At 39.5% G+C, this 17843-nt stretch overlaps 1 protein-coding gene across 1 annotated transcript; it reads left to right on the top strand.

Moving 5' to 3' along the window:
* Nucleotides 1–6616: 6616 nt before the first annotated feature.
* NXPH3 (neurexophilin 3) lies at nt 6617–15099 on the top strand. The gene is made up of 2 exons (XM_073572830.1): nt 6617–7263; nt 11882–15099. Exons 1-2 carry the CDS (start codon nt 7210–7212, stop codon nt 12629–12631), a joined length of 804 nt encoding a protein of 267 aa, XP_073428931.1. The 5' UTR covers nt 6617–7209; the 3' UTR covers nt 12632–15099.
* Nucleotides 15100–17843: the final 2744 nt, after the last annotated feature.

Below are 17843 nucleotides of genomic sequence, written 5' to 3'. Positions count from 1 at the left end.
CCTATTACTCCACATAACCTCCGTATATCTCCTCCTATTACTCCATATAACCTCCCTATATCTTCTCCTACTACTCCATATAACCTCCCTATATCCCCTCCTATTACTCCATATAACCTCCCCTATATCTCCTCCTATTACTCCATATAACCTCCCTATATCTCCTCCTATTACTCCATATATCCTCCCCTATATCTCCTATTACTCCATATAACCTCCCTATATCTCCTCCTATTACTTCATATAACCTCCCCTATATCTCCTCCTATTACTCCATATAACCTCTCTATATCTCCTCCTATTACTCCATATAAACTTCCTATATCTCCTCCTATTACTCCATATAACCTCCCTATATCTCCTCCTATTACTCCATATAACCTCCCTATATCTCCTTTTATTACTCCATATAACCTCCCTATGTCTCCTCCTATTACTCCATATAACCTCCCCTATATCTCCTCCTATTACTCCATATATCCTCCCTATATCTCCTCCTATTACTCCATATAACCTCCCTATATCCCCTCCTATTACTCCATATATCCTCCCTATATCTCCTCCTATTACTCCACATAACCTCCCTATATCTCCTCCTATTACTCCATATAACCTCCCTATATCTCCTCCTATTACTCCATATAACCTCCCCTATATCTCCCCCTATTACTCCATATAACCTCCCCTATATCTCCTCCTATTACTCTATATAACCTCCCTATATCTCCTCCTATTACTCCATACAATCTCCCTATTTCTCCTCCTATTACTCCATATAATCTCCCTATATCTCCTCCTATTACTCCATATAACCTCCCTATATCTCCTATTACTCCATATAACCTCCCTATTTCTCCTCCTATTACTCCATATAACCTCCCTATATCTCCTCCTATTACTCCATATAACCTCCCTATATCTCCTATTACTCCATATAACCTTCCTATATCTCCTCCTCTTACTCCATATAACCTCCCTATATCTCCTCCTATTACTCCATATAACCTCCCATATATCTCCTCCTATTACTCCATATAACCTCCATATATCTCCTCCTATTACTCCATATACCCTCCCTATATCTCCTCCTATTACTCCATATAACCTCCCTATATCTCCTCCTATTACTCCATATAACCTCCCTATATCTCCTCCTATTACTCCATATACCCTCCCTATATCTCCTCCTATTACTCCATATAACCTCCCTATATCTCCTCCTATTATTCCATATAACCTCCCTATATCCCCTCCTATTACTCCATATACCCCCCTATATCTCCTCCTATTGCTCCATATAACCTCCCTATATCTCCTCCTATTACTTCATATAACCTCCCCTATATCTCCTCCTATTACTCCATATAACCTCCCCTATATCTCCTCCTATTACTCCATATAACCTCCCTATATCTCCTCCAATTACTCCATATAACCTCCCTATATCTCCTCCTATTACTCCATATATCCTCCCCTATATCTCCTCCTATTACTCCATATAACCTCCCTATATCTCCTCCTATTACTTCATATAACCTCCCCTATATCTCCTCCTATTACTCCATATATCCTCCCTATATCTCCTCCTATTACTCCATATAACCTCCCTATATCTCCTCCTATTACTTCATATAACCTCCCTATATCTTCTCCTATTACTCCATATAACCTCCCTATATCCCCTCCTATTACTCCATATATCCTCCCTATATCTCCTCCTATTACACCATATAACCTCCCTATATCTCCTCCTATTACTCCACATAACCTCCGTATATCTCCTCCTATTACTCCATATAACCTCCCTATATCTTCTCCTATTACTCCATATAACCTCCCTATATCCCCTCCTATTACTCCATATAACCTCCCCTATATCTCCTCCTATTACTCCATATAACCTCCCTATATCTCCTCCTATTACTCCATATATCCTCCCCTATATCTCCTCCTATTACTCCATATAACCTCCCTATATCTCCTCCTATTACTTCATATAACCTCCCCTATATCTCCTCCTATTATTCCATATAACCTCTCTATATCTCCTCCTATTACTCCATATAAACTTCCTATATCTCCTCCTATTACTCCATATAACCTCCCTATATCTCCTCCTATTACTCCATATAACCTCCCTATATCTCCTCCTATTACACCATATAACCTCCCTATATCTCCTCCTATTACTCCACATAACCTCCGTATATCTCCTCCTATTACTCCATATAACCTCCCTATATCTCCTCCTATTACTCCATATATCCTCCCCTATATCTCCTCCTATTACTCCATATAACCTCCCTATATCTCCTCCTATTACTTCATATAACCTCCCCTATATCTCCTCCTATTACTCCATATATCCTCCCTATATCTCCTCCTATTACTCCATATAACCTCCCTATATCTCCTCCTATTACTTCATATAACCTCCCTATATCTTCTCCTATTACTCCATATAACCTCCCTATATCCCCTCCTATTACTCCATATATCCTCCCTATATCTCCTCCTATTACACCATATAACCTCCCTATATCTCCTCCTATTACTCCACATAACCTCCGTATATCTCCTCCTATTACTCCATATAACCTCCCTATATCTTCTCCTATTACTCCATATAACCTCCCTATATCCCCTCCTATTACTCCATATAACCTCCCCTATATCTCCTCCTATTACTCCATATAACCTCCCTATATCTCCTCCTATTACTCCATATATCCTCCCCTATATCTCCTCCTATTACTCCATATAACCTCCCTATATCTCCTCCTATTACTTCATATAACCTCCCCTATATCTCCTCCTATTACTCCATATAACCTCTCTATATCTCCTCCTATTACTCCATATAAACTTCCTATATTTCCTCCTATTACTCCATATAACCTCCCTATATCTCCTCCTATTACTCCATATAACCTCCCTATATCTCCTTTTATTACTCCATATAACCTCCCTATGTCTCCTCCTATTACTCCATATAACCTCCCCTATATCTCCTCCTATTACTCCATATATCCTCCCTATATCTCCTCCTATTACTCCATATAACCTCCCTATATCCCCTCCTATTACTCCATATATCCTCCCTATATCTCCTCCTATTACTCCACATAACCTCCCTATATCTCCTCCTATTACTCCATATAACCTCCCTATATCTCCTCCTATTACTCCATATAACCTCCCCTATATCTCCCCCTATTACTCCATATAACCTCCCCTATATCTCCTCCTATTACTCTATATAACCTCCCTATATCTCCTCCTACTACTCCATACAATCTCCCTATTTCTCCTCCTATTACTCCATATAATCTCCCTATATCTCCTCCTATTACTCCATATAACCTCCCTATATCTCCTATTACTCCATATAACCTCCCTATTTCTCCTCCTATTACTCCATATAACCTCCCTATATCTCCTCCTATTACTCCATATAACCTCCCTATATCTCCTATTACTCCATATAACCTCCCTATATCTCCTCCTCTTACTCCATATAACCTCCCTATATCTCCTCCTATTACTCCATATAACCTCCATATATCTCCTCCTATTACTCCATATACCCTCCCTATATCTCCTCCTATTACTCCATATAACCTCCCTATATCTCCTCCTATTACTCCATATAACCTCCCTATATCTCCTCCTATTACTCCATATACCCTCCCTATATCTCCTCCTATTACTCCATATAACCTCCCTATATCTCCTCCTATTATTCCATATAACCTCCCTATATCCCCTCCTATTACTCCATATACCCCCCTATATCTCCTCCTATTGCTCCATATAACCTCCCTATATCTCCTCCTATTACTTCATATAACCTCCCCTATATCTCCTCCTATTACTCCATATAACCTCCCCTATATCTCCTCCTATTACTCCATATAACCTCCCTATATCTCCTCCAATTACTCCATATAACCTCCCTATATCTCCTCCTATTACTCCATATATCCTCCCCTATATCTCCTCCTATTACTCCATATAACCTCCCTATATCTCCTCCTATTACTTCATATAACCTCCCCTATATCTCCTCCTATTACTCCATATATCCTCCCTATATCTCCTCCTATTACTCCATATAACCTCCCTATATCTCCTCCTATTACTTCATATAACCTCCCTATATCTTCTCCTATTACTCCATATAACCTCCCTATATCCCCTCCTATTACTCCATATATCCTCCCTATATCTCCTCCTATTACACCATATAACCTCCCTATATCTCCTCCTATTACTCCACATAACCTCCGTATATCTCCTCCTATTACTCCATATAACCTCCCTATATCTTCTCCTATTACTCCATATAACCTCCCTATATCCCCTCCTATTACTCCATATAACCTCCCCTATATCTCCTCCTATTACTCCATATAACCTCCCTATATCTCCTCCTATTACTCCATATATCCTCCCCTATATCTCCTCCTATTACTCCATATAACCTCCCTATATCTCCTCCTATTACTTCATATAACCTCCCCTATATCTCCTCCTATTACTCCATATAACCTCTCTATATCTCCTCCTATTACTCGATATAAATTTCCTATATCTCCTCCTATTACTCCATATAACCTCCCTATATCTCCTCCTATTACTCCATATAACCTCCCTATATCTCCTTTTATTACTCCATATAACCTCCCTATGTCTCCTCCTATTACTCCATATAACCTCCCCTATATCTCCTCCTATTACTCCATATATCCTCCCTATATCTCCTCCTATTACTCCATATAACCTCCCTATATCCCCTCCTATTACTCCATATATCCTCCCTATATCTCCTCCTATTACTCCACATAACCTCCCTATATCTCCTCCTATTACTCCATATAACCTCCCTATATCTCCTCCTATTACTCCATATAACCTCCCCTATATCTCCCCCTATTACTCCATATAACCTCCCCTATATCTCCTCCTATTACTCTATATAACCTCCCTATATCTCCTCCTATTACTCCATATAACCTCCCTATATCTCCTCCTATTACTCTATATAACCTCCCTATATCTCCTCCTATTACTCCATATAACCTCCCTATTTCTCCTCCTATTACTCCATATAACCTCCCTATATCTCCTCCTATTACTCCATATAACCTCCCTATATCTCCTATTACTCCATATAACCTCCCTATATCTCCTCCTCTTACTCCATATAACCTCCCTATATCTCCTCCTATTACTCCATATAACCTCCCATATATCTCCTCCTATTACTCCATATAACCTCCATATATCTCCTCCTATTACTCCATATACCCTCCCTATATCTCCTCCTATTACTCCATATAACCCCCTATATCTCCTCCTATTACTCCATATAACCTCTCTATATCACCTCCTATTACTCCATATAACCTCCCTATATCTCCTCCTATTACTCCATATAACCTCTCTATATCACCTCCTATTACTCCATATAACCTCCCTATATCTCCTCTTATTACTCCATATAACCTCTCTATATCTCCTCCTATTACTCCATATAACCTCCCTATATCTCCTCCTATTACGCCATATAACCTCCCCTATATCTCCTCCTATTGCTCCATATAACCTCCCTATATCTCCTCCTATTACTCCATATAACCTCCCTATATCTCCTCCTATTACTCCATATAACCTCCCCTATATCTCCTCCTATTACTCCATATAACCTCCCTATATCTCCTCCTATTACTCCATATAACCTCCCCTATATCTCCTCCTATTACTCCATATAACCTCCCTATATCTCCTCCTATTACTCCATATATCCTCCCTATATCTCCTCCTATTACTCCATATAACCTCCCTATATCTCCCCCTATTACTCCATATATCCTCCCTATATTTCCTCCTATTACTCCATATAACCTCCCCTATATCTCCTCCTATTACCTTCTTATATCTCCTCCTATTACATCATGTAATGTTTTTATAACGTCCCCCATATTAAAACACTTTTTACAATTGCCCAGACATTTTCCTGAAGCCACACCATGACTTCTCTTTTTCCCTATTTCTTGTCACCCTACACAGTCTGTTCACTGTAAATTACGTATGAGTGTGGGGCTCGCAGTCGTGGCCGGTGCCCCCCTCTATTCCCTGGCACACTAACACGCATTGAATGAAAATGTCTGTCTAAACATCAATTTAATTGGAAAAGCCTTGTCTCTAACCTGGCATATTGACCCAGTGAATGCAGGAGAGACAGCAGAGAGAGAGAGAGACATGGATAATCAGGAGAGAGACTGAGCAGGAAAGTATTCGACAGGGGCGAGGATGGGGGAGAGGTGGGTATGCTGGATTGGTAACCTGGCAGCTGTTTGAAAAAATGAGTAAGATACTATTCACTTTTACTTATTATAAGGGGATTATGTGAATTTATTAGGGTCGGTATAATTGTAGGATGACACCCTTGGGTGAGAGAGACAGTGCCTACCTCTGTGGGTGGTAAAAGAGTAGACTGCATTTACAAAATAGAAAAAGGTTGGAGAGAAGGTGAGTGAGGTTGGTAGGTGAATGCTCAGAAGATGTAAGAGAAGGGGTGGGCAGGCACTATATGGAAAGGTATAGAGGTGGGCTACAGGGGGGAAGCTGGTATAGAAGAATGTATGTAAAACGAGAGACAGACAGACAGTAGGAGAGTGTCTGAGGGGAGGAGAAAAAGAGGGAGGGAGATAGAAGGTCAGATAGAGAGAAAGACACAAGGAAAGAGGGAGGGAAAGTCAAGAGCGGTGACAGACCCTGAAGAAGAGAGAGAGCTTTAGACCTGGCAGGAGAGGGATGATTGAGAAAGAGAGGGGACCAGCAGAGAAGGGATGAACCAATGAGAGAGCTGGAGAAGAAGAGAAAGGTGTGTGACAGTCAGGCAAGGAGAGCAGCCAGCAGGTGGAAGAAGGCAGCAGAGACAGAGCAAGTGCTAAGAGCAGGAGAGAGGTGAGAAGAAGAGTAGAGAGAGCCAATGTAATGGTCAAAGAGAGTAAAGAAGTAGAGGCGAGAAGAGTGCATCCACCTATGTAGGGGAGGGGGAGACTAGAGAAGTGCAAGGCAAGGGAGTAGCAGAAGTGAGGTGGTCAGGGAGCATCCAAGCTCTGTGTATCTCTAGCTGTGTATTCACAGGATACACATGGATGCTGAACGCAGGTGAGTGCACGCCTCAAGACTCTGAGCAAAATGCAGCTCACACAATGCTGCTTCATATTCCTGGTTCAAGGCAGCATCTATCTGGTAAGTAGTACACCAAGGTGAACGTCTGTGCCTGTGCCACCCCATACATGTGGTGTGTCTTCCACCCTCCTATGTGCCCTATCTTGTGCCCCCGCTCCATACCATATGTATGTGATCACACCTGCTGCTCTGCCGTTATATCCCTACCAGTATGGCTATAAGGTTAGATTGGCTAATTATGGGGGGGAACCATCAGCTGGGCGACTTATGTTTCACATTTCCTGTCTACCTGTTGCTGGTAAAGTCACGTAATATGATAGTATATGTACATATGATAGTATATAGGGGGCGTGTGGGAAATGTGAGATAGGACGTGCATGCAATGTGTTAACAACGATGGACGCTCCGGATAGTAAAAAATGTAATATTGGGATACATTTTCTTGTAGGATACTGGAAGGCAGGATGTGTCGGAGAGAACAAGAGGGGTCTGAAGTGAGAAAATTGCTTTAAGGGTTAAAGAGTCTGTCTCGTAGATGAACAGATAGAGCTTCAGACTAGAGCTTGTTTAGTAGGTTAAACAGGCTGGATAATATACCACAACACAAGGACGTGATTGATGAGATAAAGGGGCTTTGTAATGTCGCGCTACTCAACTGGACGTGCTACTCAGGGGTTAATTCTATGTATAGTCAGATAGATCTAATGACAAGGTCTGGTGTAAGAGTGGTGGTTTACAAATCAGGACATTTTTTGATCAGTTAAAGAGACAGTATCATGTATTAGACATTTCATGGGTTAAATCATCATTGTAGCATGAAATCACGGTCCTTTGTTCTTTTTTATGGAGATCTTCTATATGATCGGAGCTGTTTATTGGGCTAAAAGGTCATTCTGGTGAAGAAGCAAAGGTCTACAGACCAAGCTGTGGTATGTTAATAGATAAAATACCAGTGCTATGAATGAAATCCATGGATAGTGTCATATTGAGAGTAGGACCTTGACTTAAATCCAGTGTATGACTGGGGCATGTTTATAGGGGGTCTGTAGGTCAGTCTAAGTAGAAACCAAGGTCCACAAATATGGTCATGGTTCTGACAGGTTAAAGGGGCAGTGTTAGTTATGATCAGTCAGATGTAATTGAAATGGATATCTTTAAAGGGTTGAAGAATCTTGTGTAGAAGAGGTTTGCAGTTGTCTTTTCATGGTAAGTGATAGCTACATATAAAATCGTAGAGACCTAATGTCTACGAGGTTTCACAGGTCACTTACATATAAAGTAATGAAATAATGGACTTGATTAGATTGATCATTAACAGAAAATAAAAAATATCCTATTAGTCTACCACATAGGTTACAAACCCAGAGACATTCCAAAAATGTTAACAAGTTTCAACAAGAATTATGATTTGTGGGTCATTTCCATATATCACTTGAGAACGTGGATCATAGTGACCACCCTCATTAAATAGTGCATGTCTTGACCTCGTAAGATTACAGAAAGGTCAAATGCTTAGTATTATGTAGGGACAGAAACCATTGAGAAATGTGATTCATTATGAATGACTCCACACTGGACAAATTAGCTCGCAATTTCAAATATGAATGCAGTTTAGATCTGGTAAATATCAATGTCATTGGGCCTTCAATGACCCATCCGCATTGACCTGGCCTCTAGGGTAAAATACTTTTGCCAATGGAGAATCCAGTTGGGCTCATAAGAGACGTATTTACGATTTAGACCAGATATCTATTTTCTGTGTAGGTTGTAGTAGTCTAGATGATGAGGACAAGTTTGGGAAGTTCTACCATACTATGACCTATTGATTTCAGGTGATCCCCTTGGAGACACAGAGGTACAGGTTGTGGCTAGCTATAGCAAGTGACCTATTGATTGTAGGATATCAGTACAGACTTTGAGAATAATGTGGTTTCTAATATTGAATTGAGAGAACCAATTTTAAGGAGCTTTCGAAGGTTTCTCCCTTATTTTTGCTTGACCTTAGGCTGAACCAGTTCAGACAGTCTTAAGACAGATCTCCTATACACAGGACAGGCTCATAGAAAGCTGACTTTCCCATGTAATCATGTTACTGTATGGCTGTATATAACATCTCCATGGTCTCCATGGGTTTGTGGGCTCATTTAGCAGATGCTACCTTCTACGGTAACTGCCATTTTGTAGCTGTGACTTCTTTTTTTCCTTGACGTCCATCGTGATATTCTATAATTTTTCATTTGTGAAGGGTTTAAGGATCATCCTCTACATTGTGATGTACGCTGAGATGCACTCCACACGGCATGTTTGCCATACATTGCCATACCTCAACTTGTCACTGGCCATCCGTCAATAGGAGTCATTAGAGGTGATAGTTTGTTAATCTCTATTGCATTTGCCAAGGTGAAAATTACTAAAATAGCCCAAAACCCAGGAAAACATTTGATGCTTTCATTAAACTTTCCAGGCCACTATTGTCTTGTGAGATTATGCAATCCAATATCTGGCAATTTTTCTATTGTCACTAATTATCCACTGCCGTCAGGAGGCAGCACGAGCCTCATTATTTTATATTTTCAGCTTTTCACCATTGATCTGCAGTTCTGAGCCTATTTTGATGTAGCAATTAATTGCATATTAGAATTTATGTTTTACGATCATGTGTTGGGCTGATCTCATTCATGTATCTGTTACATTATAGGCTCGGTTATACATCTGTATTATTTTGTGAGCATGTATTAGTGTATGCCAGGCGGTTTACTCTTGTCACTGTCATCATTGCAGGAGGACTATTGTATAATATAATTGCCATCTGGTAGGATTTACCAGGCTGGTATATTCTTCTATGTGATCTTAAAGGGTCTGTGTCCCTGTGCTATTTTGTATCAAGATTCACTCTTGTGTATCTTGTGTGTTGCTCTCAGTCAACATAACTCCCTATGGACATAGCTCATTTACCAGCTGCCCCCACGTATCTGTCACCATGGTTATCCCCCCTTTTCTTAAAAAATTAACCATTTCACCCATGCATATAATTTGGCAGTCATACAGCCTGTCTTGCCTACAAAGCTGACAATCTATTGTTTACGTGCCACCCCATGGTATAATTCCCGGCAGTAGTAATATTTTCATGGAGCCCCCAAATAGATAGAAATGTACAGTATTAAATGCATTACAATTTAGATTTTATTTTTCCTGAATTTTCTATACATTTTTTTAACTAACATGTATAAGAACATATGTCCCAGTCATTGGGCAACAGGCTCTGTAAAAAACTCATATAGCTGTCCTGTTTAAAACGGTTTTAATATTAATTGAGTGTGGGGGAACTAATCAGGTAACACGTCTTTGATGGGGGGCTGCAGATTTTAGGGCAATGGAAACTTAGCACCTACTATAGGCAAGGGCTTAGCTAGAATGACCTGAGTTCCAGTGGGTACCAACAAGACTCTCTGCCTTAGGCTAGGGAAGAAAATGTAATGTTTTCTCCAGAGGAATAAAAGATTATCTAGCTCTAACTCAAAATGGAAAATCTGTAAGTTGGTCCACCATCTGCCGTGATGTCTTGTTCTTAAGCCCCTTTGTCATAGTGCCCCCTCAGGCACCAGTGTGCAACAATTGGTATTCTCTGATGTTTTTTGCGCCAAACTTATCAAAATGGTGCATGCCGTCCGTGAATATTGTGCAAAGTCAAACATAGTCTTTATTTTTGTATTTAATCTGTTTTGCGAGTGTTTAGCGCAAAAAGTTGTGCTCTTCGCAAAAAAAACTTCTGTAAACTGCTCTAGTTGAAAAATGAAGTAAACTAGAGCAAAATGTTTGCGACTTTTTGAAAAGTGTCACAGTAAATCAGGCAAAAACATCTGGAAACCCCCAAACACTCCCCACAATGACGCACCTAAAAATAAAACAGATGAACACAAAAAAGAGTGATTTAAAAAAGGCACAAATGAAAAATGAATATGGAGCAAACAAAAAATTATATAAAGGCACAAAAGTAATGATGAATAGGCCCTGTAGTCCTAAATATCTAAGGAAACAATTATAAATTATTTTTGCAAGTATTGGCCATATGTATTAAAAAATGAATCCCTTTAAGAAGCCCCTTTAGGAAGTCCTTTCCACCAAGGTCATTTAATACATACTCTTGGGTCTCGAATGTTGTAAATTGTAGCTATCTGTGATGCACTTATAGAAATGTATTGTGTACATCTGCTACTGGCCGTCAAATGTCATGCTGCAAGTGAGATGCTAGCTGTGTAATATGCTGAGGTTCAGAGTCTGTGCCCTCGATAGCTAAAAGCTCATTCTTTTGACATCTGCAGTTACCACAGAAAGTCTGTGAGTTGTATAGTGGTTTCTTTTTTTTCAAGTACCTCTTTGACATTGTGATACCCAGGAGGTATAGGTCAGGTGGATGCACATTACTCAACTCTCATTAAACTGGTTACACTGATTAGTACTCAGTATCACTAATTATCAGCTGTAGCATCTGTTACTGCTGGGGATTTCAGGTGAGAGTCTATCAATAAAGGAAAGGAGCGGAGAGAGATTAAAAAGAGTAGAAGACATTGTAGAAGAAACAACGGGTGAGGGAAGAAAATACTCTTACTTTGATTTGACACAATTTCAGGTCATTTTTCCTGATAGAGGTCATTGTCTTGTTCTTTTTCATCTTTAGGTGATCTGCGGCCAAGAAGACTCCTCTAGTGACCCAGATGATGAAGATCAGTCAGATACAAAGTCCAATTCAAGACCTCGAGTTCCTAGGAGACGATCATCTTCTCCATCTCGGTCACGCAGCTCAAGCCCATTTAACTCAACCGTCCTTCAACTTCTCTCTAACTCTCCTGAATTTTGGGATGTTCTGAACAGTCTTTCGGAGTTGGGTCATCATCCAGAACCCCCTATTACAGCTCGGATTCGACGTCAGTCTGTATTAAGGTCTACAGGAAGAGCCAAGAAAGTCTTTGGTTGGGGGGACTTCTATTCCAATATCAAGACAGTAAAGCTCAACCTTCTGATCACAGGAAAAGTAGTGGATCATGGGAATGGGTCCTTCAGTGTCTACTTTCTTCACAACTCTACAGGACAGGGGAATGTTTCTGTTAGTCTTGTCCCACCATCCAAAGTCCTTGACTTTGACTTGGAGCAGCAGATGTATGCAGAAGCTAAAGAATCAAAAATCTTTAATTGCCGAGTGGAATTTGAAAAAGTAGACAAAGCAATTAAGACAGGCTTATGTCCTCATGATCCGTCAAAGACGTGCCACCAACAGCAAACTCGTAGCAAGGTCTCATGGACATGCTCTCATCCATTCAAGATTGTTTGTGTTTATGTCTCATTTTACACAACAGATTATAGACTTGTGCAGAAGGTCTGCCCTGACTATAACTATCACAGCAGCTCTCCATATTCTCCTTCGGGCTAAAGAAAATATGAGCTGACGGCTATGGAATAGCCTAAATTGGGCTAACATTGGGTCTACCTTTTATGGACTTCCTGTGCCTTGGTCTGGTCCATTGTGGTGTGTGTATTTGTGAAGACAGTGGACAGAAAGCTGTGTAAGTGATGTGTTGGATGTGAATTTTAAACCACTTCAATATACTCACAAATAGAAATGCTCTATTGATATCATCCTATTAAACGAACTGATAGATTCTCCCGAACACTACAAAAGTAGAAGTCTGGAGGCTGCACTTTGTCTCCATGTACTTTATATTCTTCTGAAAACCCTACTAGGCCAATTTAGGGAAACACCAAAGTAATCCAGAAGTTTAATTTCGAAGATTGAAGTATAGCCAAGTTAATCAGCTGACTGCAAGTCATCTTGTCCATCCCTCATAGCTGATATCTTGCGTATGACAATTTAATCAATTTGTTAGTCTTTGGGAAGTGATTTGGGACTCGTTGTGTCATCATCATTATATCCACCATCATCCAAGCATTTTGTATCTTTATATTTTCCATTAATAATGATGGTCCCCTACATGTGTATAGTAGCCTACAGCCTTGAATTTGTCAGAACTGTCCCACATTTTTTAAAATAATCCTGGTACACTATGCCATGACCTAAAAGGTTGCTCAGTTTCTGAATAACGTGTCCCTGTCTACTTCTGGTTGGTCTTGGGAAAGGGACTTATATCTAAATTTTACTAAGATTTTTACAAATATGCGTGTGTAATTCCAAAAAAAATACATATCCTAAAATAAGGTCTATAGTTAACTTTTGAAGGCACAAAAAGAATTTAAGGTCCACAATCAGTGATGGGGTCATCCGAGCATCAGATACCCGTATTGTAATCTTCATTACTGTTAACCCCCTATTTAACCAATGATCATGCGCAGTCCTAATATCAAGTGGTTGGCGTGAAATATTGATTGTTGGAACAACCAATCAAATCTGAGAGACGTAGCCTTCCAAAAGAAACGGCTCCCAAAAATTAAGTTGAGAAGAATATATTTAGAACTACCTAATTATTGCTATATATGGAATTACATGGAGCTGACACAGTAAATATCACTATCCACCAGCCTGTCAGACCTCATATTGATGTGATCCCTATTATAAGGTAATTCAACCAGTCATATCATAAACTATATGTCAATTACACAATTTCCCCTCTCCTACAATCTAAATTACTTTTCTCTGCTGGGATTTATTTTTATTTACTGCATTAATCTTATATGTATATCATACATTCCTGTTTTTCCACTAGAAAGCCTTAACGACCAGTGTCTACTGCATAAATTGGAGCATAGACATTGTGGTCTTCTTCATGTGAGCATAGAAACCAATTACATTTCTGAGAATGATGGACTTTGGTGGATGTATTCCCATTAGTTGATTCTAGAAAAGTAGTCCGTAATGTGGGGCCCTCTACCTGGGATCCACACAATGACCCCATAGTATCCACCTGCTATGACAGTAAGGCATAACAGTCCAATTCAGGAGCCAGTCAACTTTAGCTAATAAGAGGTCGCTGACCAGACAATCTCTCTATATCTATATAGGGGCAGCTGTAAAATGAAATGCCCTATCAATGGTTGCCCCCACTCTGCAGGTGAGGTTACCCTTTAGGTTGGTCATTTTAGGTCCTTAGACCACTGACATTGACCAAGGCAAATCAGACAGAAATGGTATTAAGGGGTTGACTAATGGAAGGCTTTATTGTCAATGGACAGTCCTTATGAGAGTCAAAATGGGAAATAACCCACTAAGATTCTTTTTATTACCAAAGCAGACTTTGTGGCAATATAAAATGTGAATATATCGGTATATAAGATATTGAGGGGCTTTCCTCACACAAATGTATTTAAAATATGGGGCTACAGAAATATTATAACCGAATGCTATGATGTTCTAGGTTGTAATATTCCATTATTATCATTTACGATGTGTATTATATACTGTAATTGAGATTTTATTTTCCAGATGAAAAGCATATATATATATATATATATATATATATATATATATATATGTATATATATACACACACACACATATATATATATTATCGGTTATGGAGGTAAATAAAGGAGAAAAAAGTCGCAGGAAGGCTTCCCCTGTCAGTGGGGTCAACTGTGGCACATCTGTGTTAACCCAATAAAAGTCTCCTCATTTTATTCCTTTCTCTCATGGGACCTGTCATTGCATCACCCTTCACGAGAAGGCCAACTTCATTAACTCCATCCTTGCCAGATCAGTCTGCAATATCTCCTAAAGGGCCTGGGAGAGTCATGTTAACCTCGGTGTTTACGACTATACCATGTGTAAGGGGGTGGGGGATGTTTGTTTGTATCATTATTGGGGATCTGTGCAATACGGGAAATATCTTAATCGAAAAAAAAAAAGAAAAAATTTCTGTCTGTGAAAAATAAACAATCCGCCAATGATACGTGTTTGTGTACCAATGTTTTTGGGGGGTTTTTCGTGTCTTAGTCTATCCAACAAAATGTGAGCTGTGTATATGAATGTATATATATATATATATATATATATATATATATATACACACACACACACACACAAATGAATAAATACCTCTCATATTTTGTCACATTACGTCCTTCCTACGTCTGATCACTCAGATGTACAGTGAATATAGATGTATTTAAAACAATATATAGATATGCAGCTCTGGCAAAAATTAAGAGACCACTGCACAGTTTTATAAAAATCAGCTTCTCTACATGTCTGACAGCCATTCCATTCCAGTGTCAGTTGAATTCCAACCAGAGTACACCTCATTCTACTTAATGTGAGTCTGATTAGGTGATCACCTGAACCAAATCTTATTTAACGAATGGAAGTATAAAAAAAACCTGCTGTGGTGTTCACAATCCTCTTGCAATAGGACAATCTGGATGGCAAAACGAGTGCTAGTAATATCCCAAAAGTAATAGGAATGAAAAAATAGCTTTTAATCATGCCAAAGGAGTTGAAAAGAAAAGTCTTGACTGAGGAAAAGAAGGGCTCAATTCTGGCTTTACTAGCAGAGGGATACAGTGAGCGTCATGTTGCCTTCATCCTTAAAATTTCTAAGACGGCAGTCCATTACAACAAGGTCAAGCAGCAGACATTGGGGACAACAAAGCTACAGACCGTCAGAAAGCAAAAACGTCTCTCCACTGACCGGGATGACCGTCAACTTATTCGAATGTCACTCAGCAACCGCAGGATGACATCAAGTGACCTACAAAAGGAAGAGCAAATGGCAGCTGGGGTGAAGTGCATGGCAAGAACAGTTCGTAACAAGCTCCTAGAGGCAGGGCTCAAGTCATGTAAAGCTAGAAAAAAGCCTTTCATCAATGAGAAGCAAGGGAGAGCCAGGATGAAGTATGCCAAAGACCATAAGGATTGGGCCATAAAGGACTGGAGTAAGGTAATCTTCTCTGATGAGTCTAATTTTCAGCTTTGCCCAACACCTGGTCGTCTAATGGTTAGACGGAGATCTGGAGAGGCGTACAAGCCACAGTGTCTTTGCACCCATTGTGAAATTTGTTGGAGGATTGGTGATGATCTGGGGATGCTTCAGTAAGGCAGGAATTGGGCAGGTTAATCTTTGTGAAGGACGTATGAATCAAGCCACATAAAAGGTTATCCTGGAAAAACGGTTGATTCCTTCTGCTCAGGCAATGTTCCCCAACTCTGAGGACTGGTTTTTCCAGTAGGACAATGCATCATGCCACACAGCTAGGTCAATCAATGTGTGGATGAAGGACCACCACATCAAATCCCTGTCATGGGCAGCCCAATCTCCAGACCTGAATCCCATCGAAAACCTCTGGAATGTAATCAAGAGGAAGATGGATAGTCACAAGCCATCAAACAAAGAAGAACTGCTTAAATTGTTGTACCAGGAGTGGCATAAGGTCACCCAAAAGCAGTGTGAAAGACTGATGGAAAGCATGCCAAGACGCATGAAAGCTGTGATTAAAAATCATGGTTATTCCACAAAATATTGATTTCTGAACTCTTCCTGAATTAAAACACTAGTATTGTTGTTTCTAAATGATTATGAACTTTTTTTCTTAGCATTATTTGAGGTCTGCAAGCGCTGCATTTTTTTTGTTATTTTGACCATTTCTCGTTTTCTGAAAATAAATACAAAATTTAGTGTTTCTGGAAATTTGGAGACATGTTGTCAGTAGTTTATAGAATAAAAGAGCAATTTACATTTTACTCAAAAATATACCTATAAAGAGAAAAATCAGACAAACTGAAAATTTTGCAGTGGTCTCTCAATTTTTACCAGAGCTGTATATATATATATATATATATATATATATATATATATATATATATATATAATTCCCTCTCTATATAAATCTATAGTTACAGTATATGTACAGTATACCGTATATATACTGTAACTGTAGAGAAAAGACAAAGACCACACAACTAAGACTCATGCATTGATCTACTGCAGCTAAGCAAACATTTATAAAACTGAACATGAGTTTCTTAGGTAACATTCTAATCAGACAGCTTGAAGTCCACTGCCACGTCACGGGGAACCTTTTAGTGAGTACCTGACCTTACAGGTGCAGCGTCTTGTGGCAACCAGCGCTGAAGTGATACCACACCAGCAGGGGGAGCGAACCAGATGTCCCATAGCACCCATGCTACAAGGCAAAACCCCTACGGCTTCAGGTCACACAACAATAGCTGCATATATATATATATATTATATATATACACATAGATATACCGTATGTACAGTATATATCTGCTGCAACTGGGATCACACACAGAGCTACCTATGTGTCTGCGTGTCTATAGTGCATTTATACTGAAAGGTGTATATACACATATATGTATAGAATACATTATATATAAATAAAAACAAAATATACATTTTTGGATATAATACAATATACAAAAATGTGTATATATACAAATGTGATTATGTATATATGTACAGTATATATACATATATAAATATGTACATATACACATACATACATACACAATTATGTACGATGTACTACAGACAGGCAGAGCGGTGTGTGTGATCCCAGTAGCTGTGCCTATTAATCACTAATTACCAGTCCGCTCGTCCTCAGCTCAGCATCTTTCTGTACTGATCCCAACAGCAGCTGTTCGGCAGTAACACAACATCCATCTTCCCCCCCTC

This window comes from Dendrobates tinctorius, unplaced genomic scaffold (genome assembly GCF_039654945.1).
Source record: "Dendrobates tinctorius isolate UK_male_01 unplaced genomic scaffold, ASM3965494v1 ptg000032l, whole genome shotgun sequence".
In the NCBI taxonomy this organism is placed as follows: domain Eukaryota; kingdom Metazoa; phylum Chordata; class Amphibia; order Anura; family Dendrobatidae; genus Dendrobates; species Dendrobates tinctorius.
Note: the sequence above shows the minus strand (reverse complement) of the source record. Positions and strands in the feature narration are given on the sequence as shown.